This window comes from Heptranchias perlo, chromosome 18, assembly GCF_035084215.1.
Source record: "Heptranchias perlo isolate sHepPer1 chromosome 18, sHepPer1.hap1, whole genome shotgun sequence".
Lineage (NCBI taxonomy): Eukaryota > Metazoa > Chordata > Chondrichthyes > Hexanchiformes > Hexanchidae > Heptranchias > Heptranchias perlo.
Window position 1 is genome coordinate 23,943,960 of NC_090342.1, and position 23,370 is coordinate 23,967,329.

At 39.4% G+C, this 23,370-nt stretch overlaps 1 protein-coding gene across 4 annotated transcripts in view; it reads left to right on the forward strand.

The window, feature by feature from the left end:
• The window catches only part of cttnbp2 (cortactin binding protein 2), a 125,591-nt gene that overhangs the window by 78,219 nt on the left and 24,002 nt on the right, over positions 1 to 23,370 (forward strand). For all 4 annotated transcript variants that reach the window (XM_067999531.1, XM_067999535.1, XM_067999534.1 and 1 more), the window contains 6 exons: positions 362 to 616; positions 2,307 to 2,424; positions 5,435 to 5,701; positions 7,616 to 7,711; positions 9,005 to 9,084; positions 23,186 to 23,272. In XM_067999531.1, the coding sequence (XP_067855632.1) occupies positions 362 to 616; positions 2,307 to 2,424; positions 5,435 to 5,701; positions 7,616 to 7,711; positions 9,005 to 9,084; positions 23,186 to 23,272 (903 nt within the window). The remainder of the gene's footprint in view (positions 1 to 361; positions 617 to 2,306; positions 2,425 to 5,434; positions 5,702 to 7,615; positions 7,712 to 9,004; positions 9,085 to 23,185; positions 23,273 to 23,370) is intronic.

The following is a 23,370-nucleotide window of genomic DNA, read 5'->3' on the forward strand; positions in this document are numbered from 1 at the left end:
ACTCTCCAAAGTGTTCTTATTTAAGAGATCTTGTTTCTGAATAAGATTATTTTGTAGATCCTGCCTTTCAGTCACCTTTTGCTTTTCTTTCTCAAGGTCATCGCTTGAATAACATTATCATTTAGCTCTGTAGTACAAGTAGCTGGCATTTGGCATTTTTGTGAAATGTCTTTATATAAGTTAGTACTTTAAGTTTTAATGGTTTTCATTTGAATATGAATGCAGTTAAAATGTTAATTTAAGTCTTGGGGAAAGCAATTTTAATTGCCAATACTCATCATAAATTGAAAGTTTCCTATTTAAATAATCAGGATGACCTTCAGGTAACAGAAATTGAATGGACTTTCCTTTTTTCTTTTAGAATGGCTGGACACCGTTTCATGCAGCTGTGAATTCTGGTCACATCGATTGCCTAAAGCTTCTCATGTATCATCAAGTATCTGGGGACAGAAGGTTTGCTGATGATTCAGAGCACAAATCGGGCTCCATAGACCCTGAATGTGCAGAAGGGAGCGATAAATCCAGAGTGGAGCCTATGGTATCAGCTGACCTAATCAACCATGCTGACAAAGAAGGTTGGACGGCTGCCCATATTGCAGCATCTAAAGGTTTTAAGGTCTGTTTTGTAAAATTATATTACAGTAGTGCGGCTGACCACTTTAAATCAACATTTTTCCATGTATAAAGCTATTCCTATTCCATGAATTTTAATTTTATAACTGAAACTGTAAGACATTTAAGATGAACAGGAGCAGATCATATTATCCTCAAAAGAGTACTCCAAGGTCAAATTCTCTTTGAGTCCCATACTGCAAAAATGTACTCCTTTAACAAATTTACATAAACAAAAGGTACTGTTTTGCTCAGCTTCAGTTAAGTGAATGTGAAGGGCAAGTGGTGGAGTCGTCTGGTGTTTCCAATGCACTGAGCCACAAAATGGAACCCACGCATACAGTCTGTGGTGTGTTACAAGGAAGTAATTAATGTTCAGCAAGTTATCGGTGTGTCTGATCACTCATTTGCTTCCATCTAAAAGTTAGTTAACCTAGTCATAGAATTAGCAGTTTAGAAAAAATAAAATATTGTTAATTGTTACAGTTCAGTTTACAGTTATCTTTTACCCCATTTGGATTATATCTTAAATCCCTTTAACAAAATGTATATTTTACTAAAAATACAGATACCTGCTCAAATATTTCCAATTTCTAATACTTGGATTATCCTAACACATGTGACCTGTTTATGAAGTAGTGGTCTTATTCCATTAAAGTTTAACCAAAAATTGTAAATTCAGCCATTATTTCTAGTGAATTTAACAGTTATATTCTCCTGCAATAAGTGATTCTCGTATTGTTCAAAAAAGAAAGGGGGAGCTTTCTGTTGCTAACATACTTGCTACATTTAATATGCTTTCTGAAGGTGGACAAAAATTGTAGAGATTTTTCCATTAATATTTGATTATTGTATTCTTGGTGAACTTGGAAAAATTTTTAAAGGATTTTCCAAATCATCCCATCCACATTCATTCTTTTACGAGGAAATGAAGAGCCAACCCCTCTTGTCCTTATTGACAGGGAAGCATCGAGTGAATGACAAATGTTTACTCACAGAAGAGGAGGCTAAATCAATCTGCCGAAATGTGTCTGGTCAATGTTGCACATTTCCTGGTAGCATGTTTAAAAGTACCATTGGTGGAAACCTTGGAGTAAGGTACCTGAAAGGGGAGGGGCACAAACAAACAAAAATTGAAACAATAGAAGCAAATTGGAGGGAAATGTTCTGTTGGTAAAGTCCAACAATAATGAAACTGTAAAAGTGTTGCCTAGCAGGAGAGAAGTAGAGGATGACTAAGATGCTGATACTGGCTTTTATTGGATTAAGAGGTTAAATGGACAGCTCATCTGGTTTGTAATATTCTGCTTCTCAGGAAGTCTTAATTGTGGCTGGAATATAAAGATATAATTCAGAAATGGTGCATAAAATTTTCCCACGAAAGAAACAATGCTGAAGGGATGGTTTGGAAAATTCTTTTAAAAGTTTTCCAAATTCACCAAAATATAACTGTAAATGGAAATATCTTCTCAATTGTTCCCACCATTGCAATTTTACAACGGAGATGATCCTGTAGAGAGATTCTAATCAGGTTCCAGTGTAATTGCTTAACGATTGAAGTGAGAAAGGAAAAAAATCTCTCTCATCTGTCTTCTAACTTTTCCAGTTTTGAAATTGTTTGCAGCGAGGTTGTGTGCCATCTGGAATGTTGCTGCTTTTCTACAAATTTGTGTCTCTCCCTTTTCCTGCTTCAGAACTGCCTAGAAGTGCTCTGCTGCCACAGCGGCTTAGACCCAGATAGGAAAGATAAATGTCAACGGACAGTGCATGATGTGGCCACAGATGACTGCAAGCATCTGCTGGAGAATTGGAGTGAGTAAAGTAAAATAGGTTGGGAGTATTAAGTATGTGTTAGAGTATAACTGAAGTAACTCTGCAAAGGTAATTGTCTTGGGCTTCTTTTTTCTTCACTTTAATTCGGTGCTTTCTCGTGTAGGGATTGCTTTGTACTGTTAGTGGTAGGAACTTATAAAATAATGATAAATTCATATTTTATTTTGTAGAGAAAACATTAAAAAAAGCTCACTCATTAACATAATTTTATTTGACTCTAGACTCGAGGACATTCATCCTATTGCATATTGTGTAAAATGGTGTTTAAAAAATGCAGAAAATGACAGAATCCAAACTGTAAGCAGTCCTAATCCACCCATGCAAAACCTTGCAATGTTTTGGAATATTATGCAGTAATGCTACTGCAGTCCTCAAATGGTTAATTTTGGCATTGCCTCAAAGATGCTCTTAGTTTGTCATCAATACATTGGTTTGTGGCTGTTACATGCATTGTATCCAAATATATTGATGCAGTTTCTGTTATTTTGAAAAGGATGAACCACGCAAACAAAATGATTTCAACATATTTTGGTAATTAAGCTTCTGTTGCATGCTGTTTAGTATTGTGGAATTTTCTTTTTACTGTAGTGACTGTGAAGTGCCTTTGTTCTGTTTGACATGTGATGTGACACAGTGTTTCCTAGAGGTGGGTTTAAATAATTACGCGAATGTATGAAATATGCATATTTTATCTGATTCCTATTTAAATGTATCTAAAAATGATTTTAAAATCCAGTTGTTAGATGTATGTCCCTGCAACAATCAGTTGCAGAGAATATTACCACACCACAAGTTGTTTTCTCTAGGAAACTCTGGTTTATGGCCTATGCTGAATTTTGCATGTTTTGTGGTAGATGCAAGTCCTTTAGTTTAACAAAAATAACATTGACTTGTCCAGTTTAGGACTTTCAGAATTTAACCTGTGTTAGTGATGTCTGTGAATTCTTGATGTTTGTAACTATGCTCAAATTCTTTTTATATGAGGTGCAATGATTTGTTATTGTACTATTACCTACAGCTCAGGGTTGTGTTGGTATGACAAAAAATAGATCTGTCTCCAAAAAGTCGAGAGAACAGAGGTATGTGACTGCAGTGATGGTCTGTTGTAAACCAACAGAGGCTGCACTCCTTGCAGGTTTCTTGGCCGGCTTCAGGTCTAGTAAATTGTTATGGATCGGGTATACTTATTCTCTGTTAAATTTTATCAAGATTTTGAGCTGAATTCTTGCTGCTATGATATCCCATTCAGCTGTTCTGCCTCCAGACTTCTAAAGTAGGTAGTCTAACTGTACAAAAGCACTACGCTACTGCCAAGTATAACAGTTGGAGCTGGCATGATGTCCCAGAAAGCAATGCATGCAGCCCAATGTCTGAATTAATAGAAAACAGCTTTACCTACTTGCTAGTGCAGGTATGAAGCCTTCTTCCTACCCTGCCCCTGGTTAATTTACTGAAGCTACACACACTAGATGCTTGAATTTCCAAGTTAAATGAGTTCACAGTCCCAATGCCCACAGCAGAAAACTTCTCATAATCTGGTGCCAAATCTCACTCAGAGAGGCCATATAGATTGTTTGTGTGGGGTATGGAAATGCCACAGTTCTGGAGTTCTGAAGTTTGAGATAGTGGACACTGTCGGATTATGAAGAGGGAGCATTACTCTACTCTGTCTGCATCATTCCTGACCTGGGAATGCTTGATACTGGCACTGGGTGCACGGTGGTAAAGTGTTCCATTCCTTAGCATTAACATCCCACATCTTGATGAAGACAAGAACAAGCTCCCTCCCAAAAAATTACCAGTCACCTAGTCATCTATTGGGGAACCATTGCCTTTTTAAAAGTATGTCAGTAATGTTAACAATGGGAAGTACCTTCTGTTGAATTACTGTAAATTAATTGCTGTCAGTGGACACAAGCTGAATAGTTGAAAAAACCATCTTGAGTGTTGGATTGGAAGCAGTGGTGGAACAGAAAACAAATGATTTCTGTCCAATACTATATCATCAATAGAGCAGATGAAGCTAATCACATCATAATGAAACACTGAGTAATTACCTCCAGACTTTACAAAAATTGAAAAATAGATGTTCTTTCAGACAAATATAAGCCATGACCCACGCCGTTGAATCATGCTCACTAACCAATCTATTTGGTGGTCTACGCATTTTGCATGTTGGTGATGACAGTGCTCCAAGATGGCCGGAATTAAATATCATGAAAAATAAATCTAAAGAAGTCATTGTCACAACTTTAGATGCAGCATTTTGGAGAATTTATTTTGTGCATTGTGTTTGTTTCTTGAAATTATATCAGTTGGACGAACCGTTCTCAAAACTTGGGGGAGGGGAGATAATAAATGAGCTTGAAAATAGAATTGCTTCGGATTTGTGACTATTTAACACCAAATTTATTGTAAATAACTTAAAACGGCCCCACTAATGCTTAAAACCAAAGTGCTGTTTTATTTTTCTGGGTAGGACCGAGGAGATTTTTGAACCATTCCTTGCTGTCAGTTCAGTTAGCAACTTTTCTGTTTGCCATTAATATTATTGATGAGTTGCCTTTTAAATACCTTAGGAAGAATTACAGATGTGACCTGAAATGAGAGAGTATTGAATTCGATGTATCTTTTGGTTCATTTTTTCTTATTTATTGGCTTAATATTGATCTGTTATATGTCATGGCACAGCTGAAGATCACTGCAGATGAATCAATGCCTTTATGAAAGTACCCCTCAGGTTATTATTGGTTAATTAGCAAAACCCTTTTTAGAAGTCATACTTCAACAAAGTTGATTTCAAATTTTTTACCCAGCATATGTGAGGTTTTTTTTTTCTGTTTCTTAGAACAAGATTTTGCTTTTAATTCAGATATTCAGCTTTCTAGTGATTGTAACCATGTGTGTAACTTCTTTATATATGTGTTCTAATGTAAGTGTATAAATGCAAGTTGATTATTTTTCCTCACTTGTACTTTTTGACCTACAGATGCGCACAAGGTACTGCTGCAGATTTCCGTGAAACATAGTGAACAGGTTTGTAGCAGTACAGAACATATTGAAAATAACATTACAATTGGCAGCCTGATCATCCGCAAACAGACTACCTGGGATGACTTATCTAAAGCTGTAACAATGACTCTTAAGAACCACTTCAAAACTGTCATGGATGGATGGGAATCGCCGGAGGATTCAACATTTCTGAATAATACCGAACACAGCTTTATTTCAAGTGGCGTAGCTGCTGTTGCAATAGGTATATAATCACTTGTAGCAGCTGAAAAATGATCGCTGTTTAAATACCTCACGTTGCACAGAAGCCCTAAAAGGAACACCAGTTTTCCTACCTGTATAAAGTTGTTAGCTGTCTGATTTTTGACTGAACAGCCCTGCGTTCCTTTTATTCTGGCTTCTTACGCATCCCCGACTTTCATCGCTCCACCATTGGCGGCCGTGCCTTCAGATTTCTCAGCCTTAAGCTCTGGAATTCCCTCCCTAAACCTTTCTGCCTCTCTCTCCTCCTTTAAGATGCTCCTTAAAACGTACCTCTTTGACCAAGCTTTTGGTTACCTCACCTAATATCTCCTCATGTGGCTCGGTGTCAAATTTTGTTTGATAACGCTCCTGTGAAGTGCTATGAGACGTTTAACTACATTAGAGGTGCCATATAAATGCAAATTGTTGCTCATTTAGTATTATTCAGTTCCAAAATTTGAGTGATAGAATGAGAACATTTCAAAATCCTTACTACATTTAAAGTGAAATTAAACATTTAATATTTTGTTTTGTGACATTATTATCATTGACACAAGAACTGTTGTGCCTGAAACCCAGTACACAGGGTGTACACTAGAAGAAGCGTACTATTTACACCATCTCTTACTCTTGCATGCTTTCTTGACTTTAATGTATGACTGTAATTTTCTACTCCTAGCATGCAGTTTCAACTGTGACCTTTTGCCAGTCTAGTGTTAAACTATCAAAATTTCTCTCTAAACTAAGTATTTTATGATCTCATTTATAACAGGCACAGTGTGGGTTCCATTCTATGAATTAATAGCCCTTCTACCATCTAGGCTGAGCTTTAGGAGATCAATGCCAAATGAATCTCCACAGGCCGTGCTCCTTACTTAATATCATCATTTGCCTCTGCTTTACTGTTATGTGCAGCAGACAAGATCTGAGTTGGACTCCAATGGCCCTACAGGAGAGCGAAAACAAATGATGATATAAAAGATTGTTCTTTCAGTTACCCTGTGATTTAAAAAATGGATTTGGTGGGTTTGGGAACAACGTAGCAGCAGGGCTGAAAATTGACATGCTTGCACCATTTTACAACAGTGTAAAGAAGCTTGATACATTGAACTGCCTCAGCATGTATAGTGGGTCAGAAGGGGAGGTGGATCAGCTGAAGACAGATCACAAGACCGATGAAAATTTGGTTCTGCAATTGGTTCTGCAGGAGCACCATAGATGGTGGGAGAACTGTATGTTAACAGTCAGCATCACTCCAAGGTAAAAGGAGCACAAGTGCAGTGAATTTTGTAGTGGAAATTCATCTTTTTTTGCCCTTGTACATTGTAAATTTTACGATAGATGCCAGGGTGCATTGGTTTTGTATATACAAGCTCTGTTAAAAATGCAGGAAGAGGATAGTTGTTGACATAATGAAGAATTCAAAGCCTTCAGGAAGTGGAACATCATTTCCTCAGAGAACTATCTGCAAAGTCTAAAATTTAACTTTGAATTTGTTCCCTCTTTTCATTACTTTATGTATCTGTTTTAAGAAGAAAAATAGATATTCTGTTTTATACTTAATTTTACTGCTACTAAGCATGGAGTTAGACCTCCCCTTTATACTTGTAACTCAAAAGTGAAACTCCCAGCAACTGAGTGTTTCAAGGCTGAACTGCACATCTCTTATTCCACAATCTGCATACCTGCAACAAATTCGATAGAGACTTGCTGACCGCTTGCTGTGTATAGTATAAGTGACTCCTCTATGTTTCATCTGGGGCGAAAGGACGTATCTTGCTGTTGCTTACCCAAGTGTGGTGTGTCATTTTGTTAATGTTTTGGGGTCAATGCAGCTAGATAATGTGAAGAAAGTGAGGAGGTCTGTTACTGAATTGTGACATTTCCATCCAAATCTCTTGTGTTTCTTTCACAGGTAATGAAATTTGGATACCAGGACAATTTTTGATGTCCTCTCCTTGGTCGCTGATAAACTGGAGCCAAAGTAACTTTGTTACAGTATTCTTAAATGGTCAGACTTCTTCTGTTGCTATTGCATTATGTAACACAATAGTTGCTATCCAAGTTCTTTACTGTTTTACTTCTAAAATCATAGCATTGAATCATAAAAATTTCAGCACAGAGAGAGGCTATTCATTCAATCATGCCTTCAATTTGAGCAGGCTACTCAAATTTCACTTTCAGCAACATTCACATACCTTTTCTTAAAATGGTTAGAAATATTTGGTTTTGATTATTTCTCCTTCCTGCTTTAACAAAAAAGACTGTTGCACTAGTGTGGCAGTACAAAATGGTTTGAGATTTTTGAAGTACATTCTAGACATTGAAAAGAATAGATAGATTTCCATCCCATTATTTTAGCAGGATTTGATCCCAAGTCCCAAAGGCAGAATAATTCATATAACCATACAACGCATTGCATATTTAGTTTAACAATTACAGGACATTTTGAGAGTAATACAGTGAAGACAAATAGAAGTTGTATTTTTTTAATTTTCCTCTAATATTAGGGATCTCCTAAAACCAAAAATTGGTTAATCTTTTGTTCTTTGTTGGCCATCCCATATAGTTTGATTATAGAGATGACAGGATTCCTGCACCTTTTTTCAATAGGACAGATATTCATGGCTTTTGAGGTGTAGGGGAAATCTGTTTGGTAGTCTGTAAAATATTTACAAATATATTCTGTTCAATTAGCATAACTTACTTGTACATTATCTATAATAGAAAAATGCATAGCATTTATATCCTGCCTGCAAATTTTGAAAAGGTGAAATTGTACTGGTGTTTAGCTATTACTAGCAAAGTCTATTTTCTTAACGTTATTTGTATGTATTGATTGGCTCCAATAAAATTTGCAGTGTCCCTGTTAGGATAGCTAATATCCACTCAAGAGTTTCATCAAGATGAGTGTTATCAGTGCCAATTTTACAAATGTGAGCAACTGGTGGGAAATCTCACCCACCAGCCACATAATCAGCAAATCTCGGGTGCACTGCCCATGATTGTCTGTCCATTAAAACTTATGGATAGAAAATCTTGCACAGAGCACCTGCTTTTTCTGCCTTGTGACTAATGGGTAAAACTCCCAAGTAGTGAGCATTTATAAAATCTTCCCTGTTGTTTTTGACATGATATCAATGTTGTCATTTCTTTTATCTTCATGCTTCTATACTTTATTCTCTTGCACAACTTGCTTACAACTTATGAATTTGCCATGGCCTAAAGCTGTTTAATGTGTGTATATATTTATGTGTGTATTTGAGGGTATATTTTTGTTGTACTAACACTTCATTTTTAACAGGTTTGCAGGAGGGTTGCCTTGACAGCATGGCTTACGCCTCTCTTATCCCCGTCTGTATACTTCAGAACTACCTCAGGCTGGTATGTTAGAGTAAATTAATATTAAACATAAACTAATTTGCTAGTCCCAGTGCAGGAAGAATTGCTTGTTTAGTTTGCAGCATGATCTTATGGTGCTTTTCTTGATTGTATTTCAAACTTTTAAAAAAATCAATCCTGTCAGATTCAACCATTTTGATTTGAGATGCATATATTTTGTTTGTAAATTTTAGGTATAAAAGATTATCATTTGGGAATTTCTGTTTCAGTAAAGGTGAAGGCGGTTCTATGGGTAGCTACTTGAAGTGTAAAGTACTGACCCATGGTACTGTCCTGAGGGTTAGTTTGTAACTTTCCAATGTATTTTCTTTAAAACTGGCATTTGAAAGATCTACCGGAGAGACATTTTATTCGCAAGGATGACTCAAATCATGCTGTGATCAGAAAGAATTTGAAAGTATATAGTACATTAAGCAAATTCAGTCCCTGTACTATGTCTTTTTTTTGTAGAAAGAAAATTCCCAATAGTTTGTATGTAAGTTAACTATTCCTACTTCCTTCTGTTTTCACCCCTGGAAAAAAAACTTCCCTCAAGTCACTTATGACAGCACTTTCAAATTCCCAACTGTCTAGCCTTTGGCCCTCTATTCACATGACATTTCTGCAGCTACCAATCTGCTCAATCACACCCTCACCTCCACCTTTGATGCCCTTGTCCCCATTAAAACCATTACACTCTCTCACCCTGGTTGTTCCCCCGCTGTGGCCCTCATCTCTGCTCCCTTAGGTCCAAAGGACGCAGATTTGAACGTTTATGGCGGACAACTGGTTTAGCCATTCATCGCCAGATCTGGCTGGACCACATAAAGCACTATTGGGTCCTGCTCTCCTCTGCCAAAACTGCTCACTATTCCAGGATCATCCTGGAATGCAAAGAAAAACCCCGGCTTCTCTTCACTTCAAACCGTCTTCCTAAACACTTATCCCCTACCTCTTCCACCCTCATCTCCAATAAGAAATGTGAGGAGCTCATGGACAACTTTGTCTCTAAGATTGAGACCATCCGTTCAATGCCTCTGCCGCTTCCCTCTCGCCCCCTAGCCCGCCAAACCAAGCGCCCCCTAGCCCGCCAAACCAAGCGCCCCCTAGCCCGCCAAACCAAGCGCCCTCTAGCCCGCCAAACCAAGCGCCCCCTAGCCCGCCAAACCAAGCGCCCCCTAGCCCGCCAAACCAAGCGCCCCCTAGCCCGCCAAACCAAGCGCCCCCTAGCCCGCCAAACCAAGCGCCCCCTAGCCCGCCAAACCAAGCGCCCCCTAGCCCGCCAAACCAAGCGCCCCCTAGCCCGCCAAACCAAGCGCCCCCTAGCCCGCCAAACCAAGCGCCCCCTAGCCCGCCAAACCAAGCGCCCCCTAGGGTTACGCCCTAGAGGCCTAGCCCTGAACTTGCATCTTTCTTTACTTTCTCTTATCTCCCCTCGTGCCCTCTCCGAGCTCATCTTGACCATGAGACCCACCTCCTTCTCCTTCTGCCCTATTCCCACTAAACTGCTGACTACTCAACTTCCCTTCCTAGCCCCCATGTTAGCTGATATTGTAAATGGTTTCCTCTCCTTAGCTACTGTTTTCCCAACTCCCCCCATTCAATTCTGCTGTCATCACTCCCTCCTACCCTTCTCTTCCACCCTTCTCTTCCCACTCCCGTACCGTTACCTCTGGTGTTCCAAGGATCCATCCTAGCGCCCTCCTATTTCTCATCTACATGCTGCCCCTCAGGAATATCATCCGAAAACATGATGTCAGGTTCCACATGTCCGCTGACGACACCCAGCTGTATCTCACCACCACCTCCCTGTCTTTGATTTGTCACACTGCTTGTCCGACATCCAGTACTGGATGAGCAAAATTTTCCTCCCAACTAAACATTGAGACGACCGAAGCCATTGTCTTCGGATCCTGCCACAAACTCTGTTCCCTAGCCACTGACGTCATCCCTCTCCCTGGCCACTGCCTGAGGCTGAACCAGACCGTTCGCAATCTTGGTGTCCTATTTGAACCTGAGATGAGCTTCCGACCACATATCTGCTCCATCACCAAGACCGCCTACTTCCACCTCCGTAATGTCGCCCGTCTCCGCCCCTGCCTCAGCTCATCTGCTGCTGAATCCCTCATCCATGCCTTTAGACTTGACTATTCCTATGCTCTCCTGGTCTTGAGCTCATCCAAAACACTGCTGGCTGTATCCTAACTTGCATTAAGTGCCCTTCCCCCATCACTCCTGTGCTTGCTGACCTACATTGGCTCCCGGTCTGGAAACACCTTGATTTTAAAATTCTCTTTCTTGTTTTCAAATCCTTCCATGGCCTTGCCCCTGTCTCTATCTCTCTCTGTAACCTTCTCCAGCCCAACAATCGTCCAAGATCTCTCTGCTCCTCCAATTCTTGCCCGTTGTGCATCCCCAATTTTAATTGTTCCACCATTGGTGGCTGTGCCTTCAGCTGCCTAGGCCCTAAGTGTTAATTGTATCCATAATGATTTGTATCAATTAGTGTTAATTGTATTCAGGTGGTATTTTTCAGTTGGAGACTCTCTTGTACCCATTTATATGAGAGCTTATCAAGGGTGTGGTGTGGGTGATGTGGAGCTCTGTGAATAAAGGCTTGGAAACAACTGAGGGAAAAAAAAATCCCACAAATGGGAACTTTGTACCATTGGCTCCTCAGCCAAGCACATACACCAAATGTCTGAACCTGCAGGATTACAATTGCAACAACACATCATCAGTAGGGTAAAATTAACCTGCCTCAAGACGATCTAACCCCAGTTCACGTTCCCTGTTAGTGGATGAACAATCCAACGCTTGGTGAATTCTGCTTCACAATGATCGGAAGATTAGCATGTGATGCATCCCTAAAGATAACTAGCTTCCTTTTCTTTGGGTCACTAAGCACTGGAATTCCCTCCCTAAACCTCTCCGCCTCTCTCTCCTCTTTTAAGACGCTCCTTAAAACCTACCTGTTTAACCAAACTTTTGGTCACCTATCCTAATATTTCTTTATGTGGCTCGGTATCAAATTTTGTTTGATAATCACTTCTGTGAAGTGCCTTGGGACCTTTTACTACCTTAAAGGTGCTATATAAATGCAAGTTGTTGTTGTTGTTATGTAGTGGATATGTTCTGCAGAGATCCCTTTGGCAGCTGATAAGAGGGCATGACATTTGACTTTTACCACAAATGGTATATGATATAAAAGCCAAGAAGTAATGATGAGCCTGCATTTCAACAGTAACTACACTTCAGAAGTACTTGATTGGCAGGGAAGCGCTTTGAGACGTCCTGACAGCATGAAAGGCACTAGATAAATGCAAGTTGTTCCTTTTCTTTATGTAAAACCTTGATAAGATCTCAGTTAGAGTACTTTATTGGGCTCTACACTGCAGGAAGGATATTGAAGCTTTAGAGAAGAAACAACGCAGATTCTCTAGGTGCTGCCCAATATGAGGAAATATAAATCCAAAGAAAGCTGTGAAAATTTGGGGCATTTTTGGTTAGAACAACGCAAATTATGGGGCAGGCTGATGGAAGTGTTTAAAATTGTGAAAGGTTGGGACAAGATAAATAGAAATAGACTGTTTCTAGTAGATGAGGGGTTCAGAATGAGGGGCCACAGATGCAAGATTGAATACAAGAGATTTAGAACAGAGGGCAGGAAAAACGTATCTATACGTAGAGCTCTGAGGCTGTGGAATTCACTTCCAGAGTTAGTAGTTGAGACAGAAACTACATCAACATTCAAGATTAGATTAGATAGGTAGATGAAGGAAAAAGGAATAAAAAGATTTGAGAACAGGGAAGGTAAATGTGATTAGGACGATTTGCTTGCATGGAGGGTAAACACCAACACAGATTGGTTGGGCTGAATAGCCTGTTTCCATGATGTAACTTTTATGTATTTCTATGAGCTTTATGGAAATTTAATCTTATGGGCTCTATGGGGAGTTTCAGTATTGAAGAGTTACAAAATTACCCCTGGAAGACCTTCAAGATCAAGTATTTTATGTTTAAAGTATTTAACCAAAGCTTTTATTAAAGGTGTTATTAAAAATGGCTGAGAAAAGTTATAATTCAATAGGCCTCAACAATTGATTATAGGACAATAATGGGGTGGTAATTTTTGATTTTGCTACTTTGAAATGTTATTTCTTTCAACTCGGGTATATTTGTTTTCACAAATGAGAGATTGGATGAAACTTATCCTCATCGAAGTAAGGGATATCAGTGCTGGCAATGGAACATTTTTCAAAATTTAGCAATTAAAGTTAGCACTCCTAGGCCAGCTGTAGAACGGGTCAGATAGAGAGCTGAGTTTTTCTTTACTTTGTAATAAGAATGTGGTTCAGCAGAATATACCCCTAGTGCACCAGTGAAGCACTTTTATTTCCCACATAGTCCCTGTTTAGCATCTTTATGTGCCGTGACCTCACAACCAGAAAGAGCTGTATTGAACCTGCCCTAAGCCATCTTATGTGAATGAATGTACAACTTTTATAGTCAGTACGAAGTGGATCTCATCTCATCAGTCTGAATGGGATCCAAACTGAGATCCCAGAAGTCAGAAAATGTGGTAACCCCTCCATTATCCTGCCCCAAAAATATTAAATTTAAAAGACCATCTGTTCCAATTTCTGTCAATAATGATAACTAGGACTAGTGAGGTGTCACCCCTGACAAATCCCATGATTTTTGTAACTTACTGTGCAAGTTACTCTTGGGTAGTATAATTGCTTTTCATAGTTTTTCTCTCCCTAAATTCCTCTGCCTCTCCACGTCCCTTTTCTCCTTTAAGACTCTCCTTAAAATCTTCCTTTTTGACTAAGCTTTTGGTCACCCCCTGCTCTCCCCAATATTTCCTTCTTTGTGTCAGCATCCATTTTTGATTACACCTCTGTGAAGCACCTTAAGACATTTTCTATGTTAAAGACACCACATAGATTCAACTTTTAGTGGGAAATTTTTAAAAGATTTGTTACCAACAAATTGTGCCTATTAAGTTAGTGAAAACTTAAATTTGATCTTGAGGATCACCTGGAATATTTTACTGTACCAGCTGTAGTATTGTGGATACATACCAGGCTACAGCAACTGACAACAGCATTGCTAATGAGATATAGCTGACTCCCAGCTGACATTGACACAAGTTTATGTTTCAACTCCCTTAATAGGTAAGTTTAGCCAACACATTTATTGATCGAGGATTTAAAGAAAAATTCACATTGATGTCGCTATGCTAAGTCACTGCCTGTGCAGAAGTCGTTTTCAACAGTAGCCAGCTTTTCATATATGCAGTATAATTTTTCTTGATTAGGCCTAAGATTTTTGGAATTTCCTGTAACAATTTGCTAGCCTTAATAATAAGAAAAAAGTCTAATGAAGTGACGAATATATTTATCAAAAAATTCCGACAGAAACTGCTTTGAAATTCCTGAGTTGCTTGTGATACATACCAGTCTCTTAATTCCCTCTAATTTTGAGCCATAAAAATCACTCCTGCAATTATTCTGCAGTAAAAGTATCACAGTAACTTCTAAAACAATAACCCACCAGAGCTCAGATATTAAGGTAAATTCTTTCATTTTGTAAAGCAGTTCGACATAATATATATTGTAAAGAAAGAGAATAATGATTGAGCAGAAGGCAAGTTTAATCTTTGGTTTCTAGATGTAATTTGCACTCTTATCAAGCTGTACTCACAGCTGACTCCTGAACCCCTCTGTTAAATTACATCCTTTTGAACTTAACAATCCTTTGTTCTCTGTCCATGAAGCTTTCTGCAGATTGTAAACAAATTTTGTTTCTTCTGAAGATTCTTCTTGAATCTTCAGAAGATTATAGTGAAGCGGACATGATTTTCTGGGGGGAAAATTGCACTGAAATTAATTTCCTCTTCAATAATTACTAAGTTTTTGAAATTTAGGAGACTTATCAAAAACTCAAAGTTGCTGAAAGTTTTGTGGATTTTGGAAAATCTCCTTTTTTCACTACCTATACTAAATAGGAATAATATACAATCTAGCAATAAGCACGATCTCTATGCAGTTAAGTAACATCAATGTAGATAGTACAGTGTGTCCTAGAAGATGTTCATCTTTTCTGCTGTGGATCAGTTTTTTCAGTCCAGCAAGATTAGAAAGGACCATTGGAGGAAAATGCAATGCGTGAGTCAGAGTAGCTTTAATATATAGCTACTTGAAGTCTAAATCTTTGTGACTGCTGACCTTTTGAACCTGTTACTAATCATGAAATCTTCTAATTAGATGTGACCTTTGACAAAGTACATGTGTCTTTATTAAAATCAGTTAGTTGATTGGAGCATTTGGTGGAATGCACACATGGTAGGATTAGGGTTACCAACTCTGGACGTAATCCTAGAAGTTTCATCATGTGACCTCCTACCTCTAACTGCCCTACCCAGTCAAACAGCCTTTTTCTCATCTCCCATAATATTTTTATAACTAATAAACAAAAGTATTCAAAGATTTTTTTTTTAAAAACACAATTTTTTGAATGTCCAAATGATTTTTTCTCCTGAGTTGCTCACAGCAGTGTCCAGGAGATTAATCTTTAATTGCTGAAGACTCCAGGACAGTCCTGGAGGGTTGGCAACCCTAGTACACACCCAAAATGTCATAACTTTACTTTTCTCTTTATAGATGCTAACTGACCTGTGTATTTCCAGCATTTTCTGTTTTTATTTGCTTTACATTGTTTTCTATTTTATCTGTTTACTTGATTTGCCTTCATCTGTGCAACATTTGATGTATCGATAATACGCCACTCAAGTTAACAGAGGGCGCCTCACCACTCGCATCCTTTCTAATAGTCAAAAATTACAAAAAATTATGATGAACATCCTTTTGTTTTAGTCAGTCTGTTTCTGTGATAAAACCACCAGAAGCATATCCAACCAGAGTTTCCAACCCCAGTGTGACTCCTTCATCAGATGAGAAGATATTATAGTAAGATTGGTAAAAGGGGAGAGATGGCAGAGTCAACCTATAATCCAATCATACAGAGGAAGTTAATAGGGGTTGAATGACTGCAAATTGCTTAATGGAAGTCTGTTAGATGATATAAAAGATCATCTGTGAGATGATGGAGAAACATAAAAGGGACAATAGAATAAGCAATAAGTGGAGGGTGAAAAGCCATGGGAGCATTCTAACACAAACAAAAGGCAAATGGAGAAAGAGGAAAAAAGAGTAAGCTGCAAAAGTAGCAAATCTGAAATTCTTGCTGAATGGAGTTAGTGTGCTATGTTCAACAGTAAATTTTAAACTGGTATTAAAAAAACTGCAAGACTCCTGTAGGGCTGCCAACTCTGGATGTCTTCCTGGAGTGTTGATCACATGATGTTTGAGCACAACATTTAATCATGTGATGCATGCCCGCGGTTTACAAATGTTATTGCACTTACGTTACAAAGGTTGGATCCCCTGTAGTTGAGTGCCTTTGCTCACTGTAAGCCTAAAATTTTTTTTGCTCACTAGCAGGGTGGTCAGGGAATCGGGTTTACCGAATCCCTCCATGAATAGTTTCCCACTGCCTCAGGAGATGCGCTCTCTGATCTTCCACTGCCTCAGGAGATGCGCTCTCTGACCTTCCACTCCCCCAGGAGATGCGCTCTCTGACCTTCCACTGCCCCAGGAGATGCGCTCTCTGATCTTCCACTGCCTCAGGAGATGCGCTCTCTGACCTTCCACTGCCCCAGGAGATGCGCTCTCTGACCTTCCACTGCCCCAGGAGATGCGCTCTCTGACCTTCCACTGCCCCAGGAGAGGCGCTCTCTGACCTTCCACTGCCCCAGGAGATGCGCTCTCTGACCTTCCACTGCCCCAGGAGATGCGCTCTCTGACCTTCCACTGCCCCAGGAGATGCGCTCTCTGACCTTCCACTGCCCCAGGAGATGCGCTCTCTGACCTTCCACTGCCCCAGGAGATGCGCTCTCTGACCTTCCACTGCCCCAGGAGATGCGCTCTCTGACCTTCCACTGCCCCAGGAGATGCGCTCTCTGACCTTCCACTGCCCCAGGAGATGCGCTCTCTGACCTTCCACTGCCCCAGGAGATGCGCTCTCTGACCTTCCACTGCCCCAGGAGATGCGCTCTCTGACCTTCCACTGCCCCAGGAGATGCGCTCTCTGACCTTCCACTGCCCCAGGAGATGCGCTCTCTGACCTTCCACTGCCCCAGGAGATGCGCTCTCTGACCTTCCACTGCCCCAGGAGATGCGCTCTCTGATCGCACAGCTCCTTCAAGAAATCAAAGGTGGTCAATTCTTCATAATCTCAAACAAAAGTAGAAAATGCTGGAAACATTTAACAAGTCAGGCAGCATCTGTAAAGAAAGAAAAATGTTAATGTTTCAGGTGTAAATAAAGGAGAAAAAAAAGTCCACCAGTGGTTTCCAACCGCCTCAAAGTTTCCTCACAGGTAGGCTACAAACAAATATGCAGTGAGAGGGTTGACAAATGGAAAAGGAACTGATTGGAATAGAAAAGTTACCACAAGTACTTAGGTAAAATGGCTACTGCTGCAGCAAAAATATAAACAGCTATTATTTGGGAACTTTAATGGCACATTGGAGAAAAAGCGAGAACAGGGTACTGAGTTAGACGATCAGCCATGATCATTTTGAATGGCGGAGCAGGCCCAAAGGGCCGAATGGCCTACTCTTGCTCCTATGTACCTCCCTATTTTCTCCCGGGTTGCTTGCAGCAATACTCAGGAGATTAATTTGTCATTCCTGGTGACTCCAGGGCAATTAGGCAGGTTTGGCAACCCTACTCTCCTGGTGGTTTAGTCGATAAACGTACTCCCTGCTACTATAGGCAAAGGAGGGGAAAAGTCATCAGGGAGCTTCCTCTACTGCTCCCTGCTGGAATGTGCATGTAGCTGGTGTATAGTAAGTTCATCATTTTTTGATGGAAAAACTATAACTCTTACTTATGAGCTCATCTGCAGCATTTGTAGTGCTCGTTTTTATACATCTTTGCTGCTAATTGTGCCTCTTTTTGTGACTTTGCAGTAGTGTTTTGTGGCACAACTAGCTTAATGAATCCATTTAATTTAATAATCATGAAGGAAAATGTATGCCAGCATAATAGTTAGTAAATTGAATTAAGAGGTTTGAGCATTACACAGTAGGTTCAGTGTGAAGTTATTCAGGTACCCTCTGCTGGTGGCATTGCCACATTGTATGGTCAACATTCACTGCAGGTTAAAGGAACCTTGATACACTTCTTGCTTCCACAACTAGAGTTTCTGTACAGACGCTCAACTGAGTCACATCAGAACTTGCTGTATGACTGTCATCTGGACCTCAACACAAATCCACAGATGCTCACACTGCCAGAGAAATCAATGTATGTTTTGCCCCCAAATGAATTTCAAACAATCGATTTGCTGTATCATTAGTGCTAACCTTAACTCATCCTGCTTTCCCTCTTTCCCCATCCTACTCCCAAAAAGGTAGGATTTGGCTTGTGAATAAAGAAGCAGAATAACCTACCAAACTTAATTTCTCCAGATGTTTCTGTACTGGCAGCAACCACCAAGGTCAATTTCTTGAGACATCATTCTTTATAATACCGTATCATTAGGTAATACCCAGTGGCAAAAAAACCTAAAGACACTTATAAAGTTCGATAGTTGAGCACTGCCCCCCACACCTACATTCAAGCTGTTAATACTACAGAAATAGTCATGTCTCTGTTGTCATAGCATTATCAACAAAATTTGGAAAAGAACAGCTGGTGCCAGTTGAACTGTGGTAGCTCTTTCAACATTCTTTTATTTCTCCATTGATGCCTGGCTCATGACACATTGCAGTGCAATGGATAGATATAAAAAATGGTGAATCTTGATATAACATTTTATAAATCTCAATTAACAACGTGGCATGAAACCTTTGTCAGAAACCTTCTTCAGTGCACTAATCTTAAATGGTAGAGAAATACACAAGCATCAGAAGATGATGTAAAAAGCATTTTGCACAAAATAAAAATACATATTTTATGATAAAAATGTACCCCAGAGTGCTTATCCTTTTGCTGTCCCCTGCGATGTGAGCTGTAACCCAACTTAAGAACGTTCAGCGTGTTTTTTGAGGTCTTACTCTTGATGTCATTTTCCATTTTTATTATTCATCATATGCATGGAAAACATTCCTTCTCTGGCTTTTTGTATTTCAAAATTTCCATGTGGTGCACCGTACATATTTTAAAATATTTGTAAAGTTCTAGTCTCCATGACACTTTCACTGTGACATTTGGATATCATTGCCAGGATACATTTTCCCCACAGTGCGATACTACTAATTAAGCATACTCAATATATTAGTGAGAGAATCTTGGAATATTTCCAAAACCTTGTCTTTTTCATGTGCTCATCATTTAATCCAGTTATATTGTGCCTATCAGCCGTGGCTCAGCGGGAACACTCTTGCCTCTGAGTCAGAAGGTTGTCAGTTCAAGTTCAAGTCCCGCTCCAATGACTTCAGCACAAAATCTAGGTTGACACTCCAGTGCACTACTATGGGAGTGCTGCAATGTCAGAGGTGCTATTTTTTTGGATGAGACATTAAACAGAGGCCTTGTCTGCCCCCTCAGGTGGACGTAAAAGATTCCATGGCACTATTTCAAAGAAGAGCTGGGGAGTTCTCCCTGGTGTCCTGGCCAATATTTATCCCTTAACCAACATCACTATAACAGATTATCTGGTCATTATCACATTGCTCTTTGTGAGACCTTGTGTATGCAAATTGGCTGCTGTGTTTCCTACTTTACAACAGTGACTACACTTCAAAAGCAATTCATTGACTGAAGTGCTTTGGGATGTCCTGAGGTAGTGAAAGACACTATATAAATGCAAGTCTTTCTATCTTTCTTTCATATTGATTACTACTCTTAGAACATAAGAAATAGGAGCAGGAGTAGGCCATCTGGCCCCTCAAGCCTGCTCTGCCATTCAACAAGATCATGCCTGATCTTCTGCCTCAATGCCATTTTCCTGCACCATCCCCATATCCCTTGATGCCTTTAATATCTAGAAATCTATCGATCTCTGTTTTGAATGTACTCAATGACTGAGCCTCCACAACCCTCTGGGGCAGAAAATTCCAAAGATTTACCACCCTCAGGGTGAAGAAATTTTTCCTCATCTCAGTCCTAAATGGCCTACCCCTTATTCTGAGACTGTGACCCCTGGTTCTGGACTCCCCAGCCAGGGGAAACATCCTCCTTGCATCTACCCTGTTGAGCCCTGTAAGAATTTTGTATGTTTCAATGAGATCACCTCTCATTCTTCTAAACTTGAGAGAATACCGACCTAGTCTACTCAATCTGTCCTCGTACGCTAATCCCGCCATCCCAGGAATCAGTCTGGTGAACCTTCGTAGCATTCCCTCTATGGCAAGTATATCTTTTCTTAGGTAAGGAGACCAAAATTGTACACAATACTCCAGGTGTGGTCTCACTAAGGCCCTATGTAATTGCAGTAAGACATCTTTAATCCTGTACTCAAATCCTCTTGAAATAAAGGCCAACATACCATGTGCATTCCTAATTGCTTGCTGCACCTGCATGTTAGTTTTCAGTGACTCATGTACAAGGATACTCAGGTCCCTTTGAACATCAAAATTTCCCAATCTCTCACCAATTAAAAAATACTCTGCATTTCTGTTTTTCCTATCAAAGTGGATAACTTCACATTTTTCCACATTATATCCCATCTGCCATGTTCTTGCCCACTCACTTAACCTGGCTATTTCCCCTTGAAGCTGCTTTACATCCTCCTCACAACTCACATTCCCACCTATTTTTGTGTCATCAGCAAATTTGGAAATATTATATTTTGTCCCCTCATCCAAATCATTGATGTATATTGTGAATAGCTGGGGCCCAAGCACCGATCCCTGCGGTACCCCACCAGTCACAGTCTGCCAACCTGTAAAAGACCCGTTTATTCCTACTTTCTGTTTTCTGCCTGTTAACCAATTCTCAATCCATGCCAGTATATTAACCCCAATTCCCTGTGCTCTAACTTTGTTCACCAACCTGTGTGGGACCTTATTGAAAGCCTTCTGAAAATCCAAATACACTATATCCACTGGTTCCCCCTTATCTATGCTACTAGTTACATCCTCAAAGAACTCCAGTCAGTTTGTCAAACATGATCTCCCTTTCATAAATCCATGTTGACTCTGCCAAATCCTGTTATTATTTTCTACGTGTCCTGTTATCACATCCTTTATAATAGATTCTAGCATTTTCCCTACTACTGATGTCAGGCTAACAGGTCTGTAGTTCCCTGTTTTCTCTCTCCCTCCTTTCTTAAATAGTTGGGGTTACATTTGCTACCCTCCAATCTGCAGGAACCATTCCAGAATCTATAGAATTTTGGAAGATGACAACCAATGCATCCACTACCTCTATAGCCACCTCTTTCAAAACTCTGGGATGTAGATCATCAAGTCCTTGGGATTTATCGACTTTCAGTCCCATTAATTTCTTTAGTTTTTTTTTACTAATACTAATTTCTTTCAGTTCCTCACTCTCGCCAGACCCTTGGTTCTCGTATTTCTGGGAGGTTTTTTGTGTCTGCTTCTATGAAGACAGACACAAAGTATTTGTTTAATTTCTCTGCCGTTTCCTTATTCCTCATTATAAATTCTCCCATCTCTCTCTGTAAGGAACCCACATTTGCCTTTGCCACTCTTTTCCTTTTTATATACCTATAGAAGCTTTTACAGTCCATTTTTATGTTTCTCGCTAGTTTGCTCTCATTCTATTTTCCGTTTCTTTATCAATTTCTTGGTCCTCCTTTGCTGAATTCTAAAATGCCCCCAATCCTCAGGCTTACTGCTTTTTCTGGCAACTTTATATGCCTCTTTCTTTGATTTAATACTACCTTTAATTTCTTTTGTTAGCCACGGTTAGACCACTTTTCCTGTTGGGTTTTTGTGCCTTAAAGGAATATATATTTGTTGCAAATTATGTATTAATTCTTTAAATGCTAGCCATTGCCTGTCTAACGTCCTACCTTTTAATGTAGTTCCCCAATCAACCCCAGCCAACTTGCGCCTCATACCTTCATAGTTTCCTTTGTTTAGATTTAAGACCCTAGTTTCAGATTGAACTACATCACTTTCAAACTTATTGAAGAATTCTTTCATTTTATGGTCACTCTTTCCTAAGGGCTCCTTTACAACAAGATTATTAATTAAACCGTTCTCATTACACAATACTAGATCCAAGATAGCCTGTTCCCTAGTTGGTTCCTCAACATACTGATCTAGAAAACCATCTTGTATACATTCCAGGAATTTGTCCTCCACAGTGTTAGTGCTAATTTGCTTTGCCCAGTCTATATGTAGATTAAAGTCCCCCATAATTACTGTATTACCCTTGTTACATGCACTTCTAATTTCCTGCTTTATACCGTTCCCTACATTACCACTACTGTGTGGTGGCCTATAAACAACCCCCACCAATGTTTTCTGCCCCTTACTGTTTCTTAGCTCCACCCAAACTGATTCTATATCTTGATCTGCTGAGCCAAGACCCTTTCTCACTATTGTACTGACCTCATCCTTTATTAACAGTGCTACCCCACCTCCTTTTCCATTTTGCCTGTCCTTCCTAAATATTGAATATCCTAGAATATTCAGTTCCCAGCCTTGGTCAACCTGCAGCCACGTCTCCATAATGTCGCTTAGATCATACCCATTTACTTCAATTTGTGCCGTCAATTCATCTGCCTTGTTGCGAATGCTGCGTGCATTCAGGTAAAGTGCCTTTAATTTTGCCTGTTTATTATTTTTTCCTATTTTGAGGTAGTAAGATGCAAAGATGGAAATCTAAAAAGTGAGATTAATATGGATAGGGTCCATTCTGACAAATGGTCTTTTTCTGAAGTATTAACTTGATTTTCTGTTTTCAGGCACTGAGAAACCTGTGCATTTACAGCATTTTCTGTTTTTATTACAATTGTTCCTCCTCATCTTTGCATGTAGTTCAGTTATACATCTTTTACTATGCCTGTTGGTCTTTAATTTTATTGTGTGAACTTTATTTTTGAATTGTCTTAACAGGTTGAACAGTATCATAATGTAATTTTTCATGGGCCAGTAGGAAGTTGCCAAGACCATGTCGCACATCAAATAGCAAACTGTATTAAGGTAAATAGATTCTCTAAATGGTATATAATCACATTTCTCTGTAATGTTTAAGAATTTTAAATTCTAAGATTTTTACAGTAAGATGAAAAAAATGTGCT